This window comes from Boleophthalmus pectinirostris, unplaced genomic scaffold (genome assembly GCF_026225935.1).
Source record: "Boleophthalmus pectinirostris isolate CB_2022bp ecotype Guang Dong unplaced genomic scaffold, ASM2622593v1 HiC_scaffold_2, whole genome shotgun sequence".
NCBI lineage: Eukaryota > Metazoa > Chordata > Actinopteri > Gobiiformes > Gobiidae > Boleophthalmus > Boleophthalmus pectinirostris.
This window is the reverse complement of record NW_026571152.1, coordinates 15,556,270-15,572,529: the sequence shown is the minus strand read 5'-3', so window position 1 is coordinate 15,572,529 and position 16,260 is coordinate 15,556,270. Positions and strand designations below refer to the sequence as shown.

The 16,260-nt window shown below is 40.0% G+C and overlaps 1 protein-coding gene across 1 annotated transcript in view; it reads right to left on the bottom strand.

Annotated features, from left to right (window-relative positions):
- Positions 1-7,348: 7,348 nt before the first annotated feature.
- Positions 7,349-16,260, bottom strand: part of sema3d (sema domain, immunoglobulin domain (Ig), short basic domain, secreted, (semaphorin) 3D) — a 61,648-nt gene continuing 52,736 nt past the window's right edge. Inside the window, exon 17 of the mRNA XM_020934719.2 lies at positions 7,349-8,881. Within this exon, the coding sequence (XP_020790378.2) occupies positions 8,474-8,881 (408 nt within the window). The 3' untranslated portion in view covers positions 7,349-8,473. The remainder of the gene's footprint in view (positions 8,882-16,260) is intronic.

Here is a 16,260-nt window from a genome sequence, read left to right as displayed (position 1 = left end):
GGACCGGAGGGTGTGTTCCAATTACAGGGGAATCACACTCCTCAGCCTTCCCGGTAAGGTCTATGCCAGGGTACTGGAGAGGAGAATCCGGCCGATAGTCGAACCTCGGATTCAGGAGGAGCAGTGTGGTTTTCGTCCTGGTCCGTGGAACACTGGACCAGCTCTACACTCTCCATCGGGTGCTCGAGGGTTCATGGGAGTTTGCCCAACCAGTCCACATGTGCTTTGTGGACTTGGAGAAGGCATTCGACCGTGTCCCTCGTGGTGTCCTGTGGGGGGTGCTCTGGGAGTATGGGGTCCGGGGCCCTTTGCTAAGGGCTGTCCGGTCCCTGTATGACCGGAGCAGGAGCTGTGTTCGCATTGCCGGCAGTAAATCAGACCTGTTCCCGGTGCATGTTGGACTCCGCCAGGGCTGCCCTTTGTCACCGGTTCTGTTCATTGTATTTATGGACAGAATTTCTAGGCGCAGTCAGGGGCCAGGTTTGGGGACCACAGGATTTCATCTCTGCTGTTTGCAGACGATGTTGTCCTGATGGCTTCATCGAACCAGAACCTGCAATGTGCACTGGGACGGTTTGCAGCCGAGTGTGAAGCGGCTGGGATGAGAATCAGCTCTTCTAAGTCCGAGGCCATGGTTCTCGACCGGAAAAAGGTGGCTTGCCCTCTCCAGGTGGGTGGAGAGCCCTGCCTCAAGTGGAGGAGTTCAAGTATCTCGGGGTCTTGTTCACGAGTGAGGGGAGGACGGAACGTGAGATTGACAGGCGGATCAGTGCAGCTTCTGCAGTGATGTGGTCGCTGTATCACACCGTTGTGGTGAAGAGGGAGCTGAGCCAAAAGGCGAAGCTCTCGATTTACCGCTCAGTCTTCGTTCCTACTCTCACCTATGGTCATGAGCTCTGGGTAATGACCGAAAGGATGAGATCGCGGATACAAGCGCTCGAAATGAGTTTCCTCCGCAGGGTGGCTGGGCGCTCCTTAGAGATAGGGTGAGGAGCTCAGTCACACGAGAGGAGCTTCAGAGTAGAGCCGCTGCTCCTCCACGTCGAGAGGAGCCAGTTGAGGTGGCTCGGGCATCTGTCTCGGATGCCTCCTGGGCGCCTCCCTCGGGAGGTGTTCCGTGCATGTCCCACCGGGAGGAGGCCCCGGGGAAGACCCAGGACACGCTGGAGGGACTATGTCTCTCGGCTGACCTGGGAACACCTCGGGGTCCCCCCGGAGGAGCTGGAGGACGTGTCTGGGGTGAAGGAAGTCTGGGAGTCCCTGCTTAGGCTGCTGCCCCCGCGACCCGGCCCCGGATAAGCAGACGAAAATGGATGAATGGATAAATGTCCAAATTATAACATAATGATCTGCGGCTGTCATAGATTATAACTAAAGAGCAGACACGAGCACACTATGTCTTCTTTAACTTGTAAAAAGGTTAAACCTAAGTTAATTCTCTTACTTGATTTCACATTATCAATGTGCATTTAAATCCTTGAGCCATTAATGTGTATTTATTGATCAGACTTTTTGAAATGTTTGAAAGATTTTGAAATATTCCACTTGTTGATATTGGTCACATTTTTATATAGTGCTTTTTCTACTTTCAAGGCACTCATAGTGCTTTACATCCAGGAACTATTCACCCATTCACACACCAGATACTAGGGGCGAGGTGGGGGAAGTGTCTTGCTCAAGGGCACAATGACAGCATTCATTTGTGGGGGCTGGAATCACACCAGCAAACCTGTGTGAGTCAGTGGATCTGACTGCTGTACTATGTGTACTGCACCAAAGATATTTCTGTACTAAGTGTGCTCTGTGTAACTGTTTTAGTGGAAATCAGTACTTGTTTGTCTGTACTGTAATTGCTTTTCTAGAATGTATTATTGATTTACAGACATTCTGTTACTAATAAGATACTTTGCAAAACATGCACTTCTGTTGTAAGTAGGATTTCCTCTATGCAGAGTTCACCTGACTTGCCCTGTTGGTTCTCCATGGAGATCAAGTTTATAGCCATGCTGTGTACCATTACAGGCAAAGCAGTAATATCTCTAATAGAAATAAACAGGTGCACCATTCTTCAAATGGAAAATGTTCAGTTTTAAAGTAATAGTATGTAACTGAGTACAAAAAGTTAACACCATAATATGGAACATTCCCCATGGAGATAGATATCTTTTATTACATATTACATTTAAAGAAACAATATTTTCACTAACACATGTAGGAGGAGACCCTCCTTCAGGTGAAATAAGAGTTAGGTTTGAGGAGATGCCAGCCCACTGACAGTGGGGATGATTATTGTTATTATTTTTTCTGTTTTTTAGAGCAATAAACGCAGTTAAGTATTTTGCCAAAAAGTTACATACTATGGCTTTAAAATAAGTACCAGTCTGTAAAAAAAAAAATCAGATTCAAATTTGAACAGATTTGCTTGCTTGCTCATCTGCTTGCTTCTATGGATACATCACTGCTGTGCCTGGAATGTTCCGCAGTGAGACATTTAACAGCTCTACCGCACATTTATTCACTTATAGGAGGTTTTATAGCTCAAAAATACCTAGAAAAACAGGCATCTGAGCAGGGTGGCCTTACCACAGATCTGACCTGTAACTTTGTCTGGTCATACTGTGAAATATTCCAGACAAAGTACTAACATCTCCATGGAGAAAAGTATTTAATGGGCCCTCTACCATAAAAGTTACACAATGCACACTTAAAGTTAAACATGCTGACCATATCATCTAAAATGACTGTTAAGTCACATGATAGTACTTTTTAATTGTAGACAATGTTTTGAAGTAACAGTACTGCCTCACACCTGTAACCACAACACGGAGAAACCTATTTACTTTCAAAGCCACTGGAAATGAGCACATCTGTCAAACTCTTGTCTGTATCCCTACTGCATCCTGCTACAAATCTTACATCGCTAAATCACCACGATAACAACAAGGCCGTCATTACGGCGGGAAGGCAACAACTGTTCTGGCCCATACTCACATACCTCTCGCCTTCGCCCTTGCCTTGAGCTACCATCCTAACCACTTCATCTGACAACATTTGGGTTTCCTCATTCGTGTCTTGGAGTCATCTTTCAGCACCTGTCCAATCTACACATCTGCATGTCGGTAAAGAGGCTGTAATACAGAGGAGGGACACGTCTCAGATCCTGACGGCTCAATTCCGCTCTGGTCCGCTGTCTCCGCTCGCTCAGGGATTTCTGTCAACTGCCATGATAAGTGAACTCCGGTGTGAGACAGTGCTTATTAAAGAAAATATTTAACGCTAAAGATGGAAAATATAGGCCAACTTAAAGTCACTGTACCAGATTTATACTGTCTTAAAACGGTAACAAACTGCAACTAGTTCATTTTAAACCTAGTCCAGTTTATTCCTCACTTATATTATGCATTCCAAGGTTTTGCTGCTTGGGCAACCGATGGATTACACAGACCTCTGAGTGTCTTAATTATTCACTGTAATGAGTTTGTATACACTTTCACAATTTTAATAGGTTAAGTTAAGTAAGTTAAGGTATTCCCAATGAAGCCTAGCTGAGCATCTGGAGATAGGTATCCTGGTGATGCATCCTGGCACCTACTGCTCCTGACATGTTTGTCTCAATGGCATTGAAGGCAGATCAAATGCAAAGGACCCTATAAGGACAAAAGGCTAACCTCTCAGTCTCTGACAAGGGAGTTTAAATGGACAGTTTCTGTTAAGCTAAAATATTATCCTCAGAAGATTCAAAGATCATCTTCTTCTGTTGAATGATTAGAGACAGTATAATTACTCCTAAAAAAGCTGAACGTAGGAATCTTCTATCAGCTGCCAATGAAATCTTCCCTGGCCTGAAGCAGATGCATGAACTAATGGATTGGAACAGTATTCAAATGTATTAATGTTTTGAAAGCTACCTAGAGTTTTCTAAACCCCAATCAAACAATCAATCAAATACACATCCGATATCTTAAACAAACACTCCTTTACAAAGATTTTTTTTAAGAGTCTCAGTTGAAAATGGACTTGAATCATTGATCTTGCGATGTGGTGCTGAACTGCAGTCACCCAGTACTCCTTAGAGGTTGACCTAGTCATTTTCCTATCACGGATGGCATCCTAACCTTAACAGCACCAAGCTTGATGATTTGCCATTCTGTGTGTTTTACATAAAGTAGACTGGAGAAACCAGGGCAACAGGGAAATATCTTCACTGTTTGGATCGAGAGACCAAAACGTGGTCTGGTTTCACACAGAGACTCACGATGGTGTTGGGTATGTCCATTTGGAGTGAACATGGACACATTTTGCCTGCACTCACAATAGTCTTCTCCGGTCTTTTTCTGGCATGGCTGCACTGCTTCCGTCACTGCAGCAGAATGATAAATAAACTATAAACATGCATCTTGTATTATTTATGATCTTTGTTACAAGAAAGAGAGAAATCTCAGTGGAGTGGACTAAATGGGACATCTGGATGGAAGGCTGCAAGTACTTCCAAGCACATGACACGTTTTAAATATCTCTCACTTTGGGGATTTTATAATGCAAGGATTATTCCTTTGGATTTAAGTTTTTCTTGCATGTACCAAAGGTTTGTTTGTCCACTCTACTGCATAAAGAAAATAAGAGAAGCTAAGAGTCTTTGATCATGAACATTCTTTAATGATGAACATTCTTTCCGTTTATGTTAAGTATACCAGACAATGTCAGGTTAAACAGGTTACAAACCAAAAACCTACCCCTGAACAAAACGATCAGTATCTTATGTTGTGCAGTGAAAATTTTAAATTACTATTTGAGACAGACTGATAACTGATTTGTGGATATATTGGGCCGATATGTGCTCTTTTTAGTGTCTCAGGTATCGACCTTAAGTCTCTAACATAACAATATGTTGTCTCGGTCTCGGTTGACCACTTGACTAAGCTCTTTAGCTTCATTTGGACACATGAGGGCCCTGCTCAAAATGTGACTGCTCCGCTCTTATAGATCTGCAGTGAAATAAGTTTGTGGATAAGTTTGTTGCAATTTAAAAACTTCTAATTTGGGAAGAAATGATCAAAATACCCCATATATATATCGGTTCAAAAATAACCACAGAGCTTATTGCTCATCAATTCTCTGGATTCTAAACCATCTGCATCTGCAGTTACAATTTCAACATTTTTGCATGGGATTGTTTTCCCTGGAATGTTCCACAATATGGAATTAAACTTATATAGTATCTCTATGAAGACAAGCAGTGGCCGCTACCAGGCTGATCACACCTGTTTCTGGTGGAGAGTCTGCTATTTGCTATCTCCATGGAGATATTGCTTGCCAGGAAAGTTCCATTACAGCAGCGAGCATTTAATCAATTATATTTGTTTTTACTACTAAAATACCATCCAAAATATGCATTTGTACTGTGAAACTTTTATAAAGCTCGCTTAAGCACTATGCATTGTGTAGGCACTCTCTACATCTATACCCGTCCCTCCCTCTCCATCCTGCATGTCACTGTCAAAGTCACTGATTATTAGCTCATGTTTGAGTAAATCTCATTCACGAGTCACTCTGCAGGCTCCTTTTATGGTGAAGTCGAGGTGTAGAGAAGGTGTGTAAGTTTACGTGCACAGATTCCAGCTAAAGGTGAGATCTGTAAATCACAGATCGCAGGTGGAGTGCACACGGAGGGTTTTATAAATTTGGAGTTTGCGTGCTGCCTGTCTCTCATGGCCACAAGGAGTATGCACTTGCTTAAGAAAATTCTTGAGGCAGTCCTTTATAAATGAGGCCCCAGATCTGTAACTTGACCTGCTGGCTGGAAATAGATAATATAATAATATCTCCATGTAGACAAGCGAGTGGCAGACACCCACACCAGAAAAGTTGCACGCTACACTTTTAAGCTTAATCAAAAGGGGAAATCCATTAGCTGCACAGTGATGTAAGCCTGCAGACCAGCTAATGCGTGTGTCTGAAGTTATGTAAGTATTGGGAGACTTTTGGGGTCGGACACGCAGTTTGCGTCATAGCTTCCTCCCGATGACGCTAACACAATACAGTCTTATCTCTGTATGCTCACTCTGTGATTGGGTTAGCTGGATCATGAGCCTTCACATTTTACACGCTTCCGGCTACTTCTACCTACTTTGTGAATATTTCTGAGTAAAACAGGAGGCATCTGCTCCTGAATCATCCTGACAGTGCATACAGCGCACAGGGACTGGAGCTGCTATATCTAGAGCCCAACTAAGCCAAGCAAAACTAAGACATTTCCAAACCATCTGCTGAACGATAATGAGGGGAAAAGATGTTTCTTATCATCTGGTTTTGTGTCTATTTAAAGGTGCTGTGCATTGGTCCAAAGTTATTCCTCATTTACCTTATGCATTCTGAGAATTGTAATGATTTACAGTGAGTTTAAAATAAGTTTATATAACTTTAACTCTCACAGACCAAAGCATAGATTTGTCGTGACAGTAAAGCATGCCCATACGCACTTTCAGAACATCCAACAAAACAAAAGATTTTGAATTAGATGCAGACACTACATAACTGATATATTTTGACCTGAAGAGCTGCTTATACAATATATCTGTGCTGGGGCAAGATATTTTGTTCAAATACATGGGAGAAAATCAGCTACAGGGCGTTTAAGAACATTTTTATGACAAATGGTGGAATCACCAGGTTTATATGATGACTTTTCCAGGTGTAAAATATATCCAAATAGTCAGACTAAACTGAGTTGATCCAACAGGTATAATCTCACTATCTGGATGCATTTCACACCTGGATGTCTTCATAAAATTTGTCATAGATTTGAATCAGAGTCTGGTTGTGGGAGGAATGCCTCATCACCCATAAAACTTAACAACTCAAACAACTTAAATTGGACCTATTATGCAAAATCACCTTTTCAGAACTTTGAACTAAATGGGTGAAATGTTTTTAGTGTTATCTTAATCTAAGTATTATTTACAATAAACATGATTGTGCTTCCTGTGTTTATAACCAGCCTTCTGTTCATTAAATGCATTTATCTGAACTATTACACCACAGAATTATAATATAACAATAACAAAACAATAACACAGTTTGACTTCTGTCTAAACTAGAAGTGCAGTGCTCTAATCTTTTGAACACTTTACTAGTCATTTTACTCTAGACAGGAGACAGCAGACGTGAGGTGCACTTTTGATAGTTCACCAGTCCTTGAGCCAGGAGGATTGTAAGATTTAAAATTTCATACAATTCTTCTCGTGTGTGGTCTTCACTTTTTGTCACATGTTTAATTCATTTAAGACTGAAAAATACTGTAGTGTGTGGCAGGTTTTACAGAGAAATATGGTTCACATTTTTATAAGAACACATTTATTAAATTATCCAAAAGAATCCATCAGCTTGAGCTACAATCAGTGACACATTTGTACAAAAATATTATATCAAAACAAAACATTATCATTTTATTCATACAGTTTAGTAATGGAGTAAACTAGGCATGCTCCTGTACACGTCACATATTTACACTCAGATGTGTTTCAGATGTGTTTAAATCCTACAATAATGATCACAAAAAAGAAATTGTATCCCGCTTTAAAACTGTCAACGTACTGAAGGTATGTTTTTCAAGATGGAACATTATGCCATGTTACCACAAGCTCAAAAGTCATTTTAACATAACAGGATATTAAAGGTCCTATATTATGGAAAAATGTCACACCTAGAGTCGTGTTTTTTTTTTTTTGTTTTTTTTTTGTTAAAGGTGCATTGTGTAGCTTTTCTGGTGGAGGCTCAGTCAAATACTTGTTATGTTATAGCTTCATCTGGAATGGTTTACAGTGTGGTATTAAACCTTTGTATTTTCTATGGAGACCAGACCAACTTACACATCAGATCTGTGAAGAGGCCACCCCGCTAACAGTCTTTGCCTGTTTTTCTAGGTGTTTTTGAGCTATACATCTACCTGTAATTTAATACATGTAGGGTAGAGCTATTTAATGTCATACTATGGAACATTCCAGGCAGAGCATTGACATATCCATGGAAACAAGCAGGTAACAGACCCCCAACCAAAAAGTTACATCATCTTTAACAGCTACATTTACCTTTTTGTTCAGTAGAGAGAAGGTGTATGGAGCACTTCCTGTATTACCACATGACATCACAAGGTTGAACAGTGTTTTCTGCTTAAATATGCCAGGTTTATGTGTTAAACCTGTGTGAATGAAACAGATCACAACTCCAGGTATGTTTTTGCAGAGGAGACAACATTATAACAGATCAGAAAATAGCACAGTACAGGCTCTTTAAGCAAGTGTGAAAGAAACAAAATCAATGTTTTTCAAGATAGAACATTATAACACACAAGTTTAAAAAAGTAAATTTAACATAACATGACATTAAATAAAAAAGAAAACAACATTTCCAACATTGAAATTGTGCTATGGACAGCTGAAACATATTTGAATAGTACCCAAACAAAGTCATTAGCTTAACGTCGTATCTCCTCCGCCTTCACGTGGTGCCTTCTGTTTCTGTTCTTTTTCATCTCCTGCATGTGCTTCCACTTACTTGCCCCTACACCTCTCCCTTTGGCCCGGGCCGGCCTCTTCTCCAGCCACAGCGAGTCGCAGTACTCCTCCAGCGAGCCGTAGGGGGCGCTCATCACCCGGAGGTAGTCCTTGTAGCGCTGCTTGGATTCAGCTTTGAGGTGGGTTTCGTCGGTGGGCTTGGAGGCCATCTGTGCGTGTGTTACGAGCTGGAGTTTGATTCGGAGGAGGGTGTAGGTGAAGTGGGAGTGCTCTTGGGCAAGGCACGTGTAGGATCCGGCGTCTGAGGACCGGACGGAACGGATCAGGAGGCCTCGGGTGGTGAAGAGCATGCGGTCGTCTGGTTTGATCTGGTGGAGAAAACAAGAAGTTTATTCTGGGAAAAAAGAAATAGCAACATTTTGACTGCACATAATTGTTGAATTAAAAAGTCCTGGTACGCTGTAAAAAGAAAATCAAGTTTAGTAATAATATCTGAAAATATTCATATTTATTTGAGTACTTTTGATTCACAGTTCACTTACAAGCCCTACATTTGATTTACTGTAAGAAAGGCAAGGTTATTTGCACATTTTGTACAAGTAATTAAAAGTTTGTGACAAAATATTAGATTTGTTAATTTTACAATACAAACAAATAAAAACATAATCACAACAATATCCACTATAAAAGAAGAGTGCAGATAAAAACCTTTCATTCATAATAATATATATTTATATAATATATAATATATGTAAAAAGGTCAACTGCATGATTCTGGTAGATTCTTTTTCAAATCTGAAAATGTCCCTGAATTGTACGTTATTCTGAAATGTCAATTTATCTAGGTTGCATAATAGAATCATCCATAATTCATTTTTACTGTGCAAGTCTTGTGTGTCCTCATCATGAGACCACTTAACAAAATTAGATTATTAGATTAGATAATACTTGTTTTTGCAATGAAATAAGCAGCTCTGTCACACAGAAACAATACAAGAACATGACACAGACACATAAACACAGATAGTTATGTCATAAACATGAATAAAACTGATCCCTTTGTAGGACCAAATCTTCAGTCTTTGGATTTAAGTCCAAGTCCCAAAATCAGTCACAAGTCTTTTTACAAAATTACTGAATACAGTTTCTTCTTTTGCAATTTGTATGATTTTTGTAGATGCACCTTAAAAAAGTACTGAGTAGGAATGGGAATGTCCTTTTTTTGAGGAGAAGCAAAGAGTCATTTCCAATCACAGGGTTCCAAGTCAAAGTAAGTTTCGATTCACAATAAATGAAGCCCCACGTCAGTCCATTTTATCAAGTCAAGTCTCAAGGGATTTAAATAGAGGCAAACTGAGTCCAAGTCACGACTTCAAATTCACACAACAGTTTCTCCCTCCAAAATCTGAACTGTGCTCCAGACCACGTTTTACTGACAGAGGATTGGCTGATTTTCTTGAAAGCATTGTCAAATTTCTTTTTTTTTTTTAAATCAATTTTTATCATGATTCATTAAAAGTAAATGAAATCAACCTCTTCTTCTGAAAGTTCACACTTCACTCTGATAAATCCAGCTGTCACTCACTCAGAGCCTTTCAGAGACTAACCATACGAGTAATATCTGTGTTTGAGCCAACACTTAAAATAAATATGGCAATGTGACCGAAAAAGCATTGTGCCATTTTTATAACTATGTATAGTCCAGCCAAGCAACTCCCATCTATAGAATATTCTGATTTCAAATTTCAAAATAAAAGACTATAATCCCACATTTTCCCCTCCTTTCACTGCACTTGTCCCAAACCTGCCCTTGCCAGCTCGCACCCCCCACCGCGCTGTTGAGCCACATGAAGTTCACGCCCGAGTTAGCACCAAGGTGAGTTAAACATGTTAATGACCCCTGAAGCAGGAAGCACGTTCAAATGTTAGCGCTGAGTGTCGCCCGCCACGCTGGGGTCAAGAGGTCGTGAATGTGGCGGGTGTTAGACAAAGGAAAGCCAATGCGTGGTAGAGCTAGCGTGCATGTGTGTGTGTCAGCATGTAGCGTAGCGTGCTAATGGCTAATGGCGTCCGGTGTGATTGGTCAGGTGGCACGGGCCTAAACCAACACAGCTGCAGGAGAACAGTGTGTGGGCCAGAACATGTGCTTCAGTCACATAGCTCCAGCGTTTATTCTGAACCCTGTCCAAAGGAGATAAGAAGGTTGGTAAAAGCAAATTTGCTATGTCTTAAAAGATATTTTTTATTGTTTAAAAGTTGTTTAAAAGTCTCTATTCCACACAATTGACTCCTGTGAGTGTTTAGTCATGTTATAATAATGTTATCTCCCCAAAACATACCCAGAGTTGTGTTTTCTTTCATTTGCACATGTTTGAGTAACCAGTGGCGTAGTGGGGATTTTTCAAGATTTGCGACGTCATCAATGTGATGATTCCCACCCACCTATCTACCTTTAAAAAAACTTTCAGTACAAACATAAATGCCCCAGACCAGTAAAAATCAGTAATATTTGATGTTTTTTACTCAAAATGATGTGGAATCATGTTATTAACATAGCGCCGTTCATAATCACCTACAGAACATAAATCATATGCCCAGGACTAAACTAGGACTAAACCAGAACTGAACCAGGACTAAACCATGTCTAAACCAGGTCTAAACCAGGTCTAAACCAGGACTAAACAAGGACTAAACAAGGACTAATCCATGACTAATCTTGAACTTGAGAGCGAGAGAGCCCGTGGTCGGGTAACTGCTGCACTTTGCCCCGTGGGGCGCTGAGCTCTGCACTGGTCCCTTCTCCTGTGGTTACCCGACGGTCTAAGCAGGCACACCTCCAGGCCAGTTCAGACACCCAGTCCCGGTTCAGTTCTGGTTTAGTCCTGGTTTAGTCCTGTTTTAGTCCAGTTTTAGTCCTAGTTCAGTCCTGGTTTAGTCCTCCTGGTTCAGTCCTGGCCCCTCCATGTCGCAGGTCACTATAGGACAGTATTCCAAATATCATGAGCCTATGCACGTTGTTTTCACCATTGCCAATAGCTCTGGTTTGACATTTAAGCTGTAGGCAATTTTATATTTGTTATTTTTTTATATCTCACACTGGGAGAAGTAGGTGGACGGCCACCACCACACCCACTACACCCCCGTACTAACCCTTTATTATTAGTGTGTACATCTCCAAAGCTCAAATTGCTCTGTTCCACCTTGTGATGTCATGTAGTGGAGGTTTTCAAGTTAACAGCAAATTTTACCTTGAGTTCTGTAGAGACTGGTAATTATATGACTAAAATGATCCAAATGATTCTAGTAAAGGTGTGCGGAGTTTAAAACACAACAGACCACTTCCTGTATTACTACATGACATCAGTAAGTGGAATAGAGAACTTTGAATTAATGTGCAGGATTTGTGTGTTAAACATGTGTGAATGAAACAAAACATAACTCCAGATATGTTTGTGATGAGACATTATAACATAGATCAGAAAATAGTGTAATATGAGCTCTTTAATGGTAATGACATGACTTTGGTCCAACTGTTTCCTTGGTAAACTACAGCCTTTTAAACTAGCAAAAACCAAACTGATTGAATAAGTGCCTTGTGTGTATTTTTGTGATACTGTATTTACAAATGTAAGGAAGCTCACTGGACGCAAATTAGACAAAGACAGTTACACCACATCTTTAAAGAGTGACGCAAGAAATTTCAGTGTTCTGACAGTGATGATGTGATGTCTGCACTTAACAGAGCCGCTCTCAACTTAACCTCAACCCTTCTCACCTCACGCCACATGCAGCCGATTCAACCAAAGTAGCCTATTTATTAAAAACATTAAATCACCACGGCAACATGTCTGTATTTAATAGCTGCTTGTGCTCACTGAGTGTCTCTGGGCCATCTGAAGCTAAGGTAACGACACAGCAATGGCAGACGTGTAAAGTGGACCAGATGGGCTGACTTCATTTGTTCAGGCTTATTATTAAGTGCACAGGGTAGCTTTAAAGGTGCACTGTGTAACTTCTCGGTTAGGGTGCGTCACCTTATTGTTTCTATTGATATGTCATTGTTCTGCTTAGAAAGTACCACAGTATGACATTAAACCAATCTACCATGCATTTATTTAATTACAGGTGTTTTTATTGCTCAAAATATTTAGAAAATCTTTCATTCTGACTGTGATCGGAGTTGCCTCTCCACAGATCTGACCTGTAACTTGGTCTGGTTTGGTCTCCATGAAGATAGAAAGATTTAGTACCATATTGTGAACAATTCCAGACAACACAATAACATCTCCAGAAAAGTACCTTTGAAGTGCATATTCATGTTTTTCTAATTAGAACTTGGTTTGGTGGGATAGTACCTGTGGTAAATATTTAGCATAGTTTTACATCATTCAAGAGGCAGTTTTGAGTAAAAAAATGTTTAAAAGAAAAGTACAAAAACACAGGAAGAGCACTGAGTTCTCAAATGGAGTAACTCTATTTATGTGATCAGCACAGGAAATTCCATCTGAAATGCAGGGACAATTTCTGAAGGCTTTTTTCAGTTTAAACCTTCACTTAACAAAATAAAGGTGCTGTCATTTACTTTAGTTAGTCTAATCACAACTATTGTGCAATTTAGTTTTTATTTAGCCCTTATTATAGTTGAGTAACAGTTACCCAGGAGTTATCAGGAGGTAAAATTATAATCTTTATCAAAACGTAAAAACAAACTACAGGACTCTGGGCAAGATTTGAAAATTAAATCTTATTATGTTAACTCTGTTTAAATGAAGTGAGCAGTCTAACCATATGTACTTTAAAGAGGGGCTATTATACTTCTATTGGCATTAACATATTTACAGATCATCATGTGAAATGAAAATAATATATTTGCCGAAATACATATACATTTTTTTTGATAAGTTTCAGTTTAATTGATGATGCTTTAAATCCCCCCCTCCCTTTGCTCCCTACTCACTCCCCCTTCAAAGCGTCCGACTAATGAAAGTACTGCACATCGCATCAGGTTTGTAACGCTGTAGGGCATTGTTTTGTATCCTGCTTTTGTATATTTATATATTAAAAAAAGGACCGTAAGGACCAGGAAAGATCGCTAAATTACTCAAGCATGCACAGATGACATATAAAACCACTTCAGGTATATTTTTGATGAGGGAACAAAGTTATAATATTGCAGAATGCTCCAAAAAGTACACTTTGCATAATACCCCTTTAAGATATTTGTGTGAAGTGGTCCAGATGGTCTGACTTCATTTGTTCAGGGAACAAACAGCTTTAAGTGTCTTCGTCTGCAGGTGCACGGACAACTGACTCACCCTTTAATGAGTGGTCCACCTCCATTAAACAGACCAGTACGTAAAATAATTGTACAAAATGTGGAAGGCTTACGTATCTAGGACATTGTTATGAGAGTCGGTCTGGACAGCTGTTTGGAGGAACAACTATTATAAGTAATTACTCATGGCCTAATGAGTGAATTTCACAGACTCGTAAATAAAACATTTCCAGAAAATGTTTTATGTTAACTCATTCAGCTTTGATAGTTTTGGTAAATATGACTTAACACCTTTGTAATCCATTACAGTGAGGCATTACTAAGCCATTTAATGAGTCTTTTAAGTAAACAAAGGTCACATTCTGAATTCATGTGTAGTCAAATCAGAAGTTGTGGGGTGAATAATGCAGTGAGTTTGTACAGTATGTCTGTTGCATAGGGATTTTTTGTAAAATTCCTTATAATATGTAATATAGGCCTACAATAAGAGTAAAATGTAAATTCTGTTTTTGGCTTGAAACATCTAAAACAAGTTCACATTTTCTGGGATTAATCTTACAGACGATAATTTACTATTTGCATTTCATGGATGAGACCATATGTTTATAAGAACATCAAGGATCACACCGACTTTCGCATTTCATCAATTTTCAAATGTGCCAAACTTTCCAGACCCCACGCTGAGAATTTGAAAACTGCTCAATCGACCTTTTTGACCTACACAAGCACGATGTTCTCAGCCTGTAAACTTCCTCCAAACATCTATGCATTTTAATGTGTTTTATGGAGGGATCAGAAAGTGCATGAAAGCATCTGAGCATGTGACCACTGGCTCCAGGTGCAGAGCGCAGCTGCTGTGGGAGAGTCCAGGCGCGTTCAGGGGAGCAGAATGTGTGGGTTTAACCATGAGAGTGTGGGAAAGTATGGAGAGGAAGAGGAGACTAAGAGAGGAGGAAGATGAGTGAGGTGTGAGCAGACACGACCGAACATAGGTGAGAAAAGAATCAAGAGAGACTGCATCTGTTTAATGTTGAGACACTTCGCAGCTGCAGGAGAGGAGGTAAAACAAACATCAAAAGTGAACACGATTTCCAAATGGGATTAATACATTTTAGGGGTAGGTATTTAAAGGTGCATTGTGTAACTTTTCTGGTGGATGCTTTGTCAAATACTTTTCTCTATGGCAATGATATTACTTTGTCAGACCAAATTAGATGTCAGGTCTGTGGAGAGGCAACCCCGCTCACAGTCAGAATGACTGGTTTTCTGGGTATTTTTGACCTATGAAACCAAATGTGATTTAGTCATTTTAGGGTAAAGCTGTTTAATGTCATACTGTGGAACATTCTAAGCAGAGCAATGACAATATTCATAGAAGCAAGCAGGTGACGGACCCCCAACCAAGCAGAGAAACGTTATGAAAATGTATATTCAAGGTCCACCTGCATGTCTCAATGTTATAATGTTCAAGAGTATAGCATGGAAACAAGCAGGTGGCACCTCAGGACCAAGTGACAGGTCAGACCTGCAGAGAGGCGGAGAGAGCCTGCTCAAAATTTACAAACAGTAAAAACACACGTACGTTTGATGCTATACTGCATAACATTCGGCCCAAACAAATATCATTTCCATGGAGACAGGTGGTAGCCTCATTGCCAGAAATCTTTACACAGAGAACATTCCAGTTTTCTTTTATATCCAACACTACCTCATTTTTCATTTCTAATTGTGTTGTAGATTAGCACATTTGTGAACATTTGTTCAGTTGATGATTAGGGTGAAGTTTAGTTCAAATCTCTAAATGTTATTTAAAGGTCCTATTATAATTTTGGGGGTCTTAAAAACATACCTGGAGTTGTGTTTGTTGTTTCATTCACACATGCTTGAGAAATCTATTATTATTAATCTGTCTACATCTCCAAGGCCCAAAATGCTCTGCTCCACCTTGTGAAGATAGTTTTCAAGTTAATAGCTCCTTTTACCTTTCATTCAGTAGAGAGAGGCAGTTCCAGGACTGAAATCATCCAAATAATTCTAGTGAAAGTATATGTTGTTTAAAAACAGTGGAGCATTCCCTGTATTACCACATGACATCACAAGGTAGAACAGAGTGTTTTCTTTATGAGAGAATAATTCAGCCTTAATATGCAGGGTTTGTGTTTTCATGTGAATGAAGCAAAATACAACTACAGGTATGTTTGTGATGAGAAAACAACATTATAACATAGATCAGAGGATTGTGTGTAATATGGGCCTCTTTCTAGGGAGCTGCAGTTAGGGGGGCTGGCAATCAAAAGCCCTTTACAGTAAGTGGTCTTGCTCAAGGACACAACAAAAGTGTGCAAACAGCAGCTTTACCTTAGTTAATCGTATATGTACCATTGACAATACCATAAGATTAGATTTTAACCATTACTACAACGAGACAAATCCTCCATTGATAATGATGGATTATACAAAAACCATGCATCG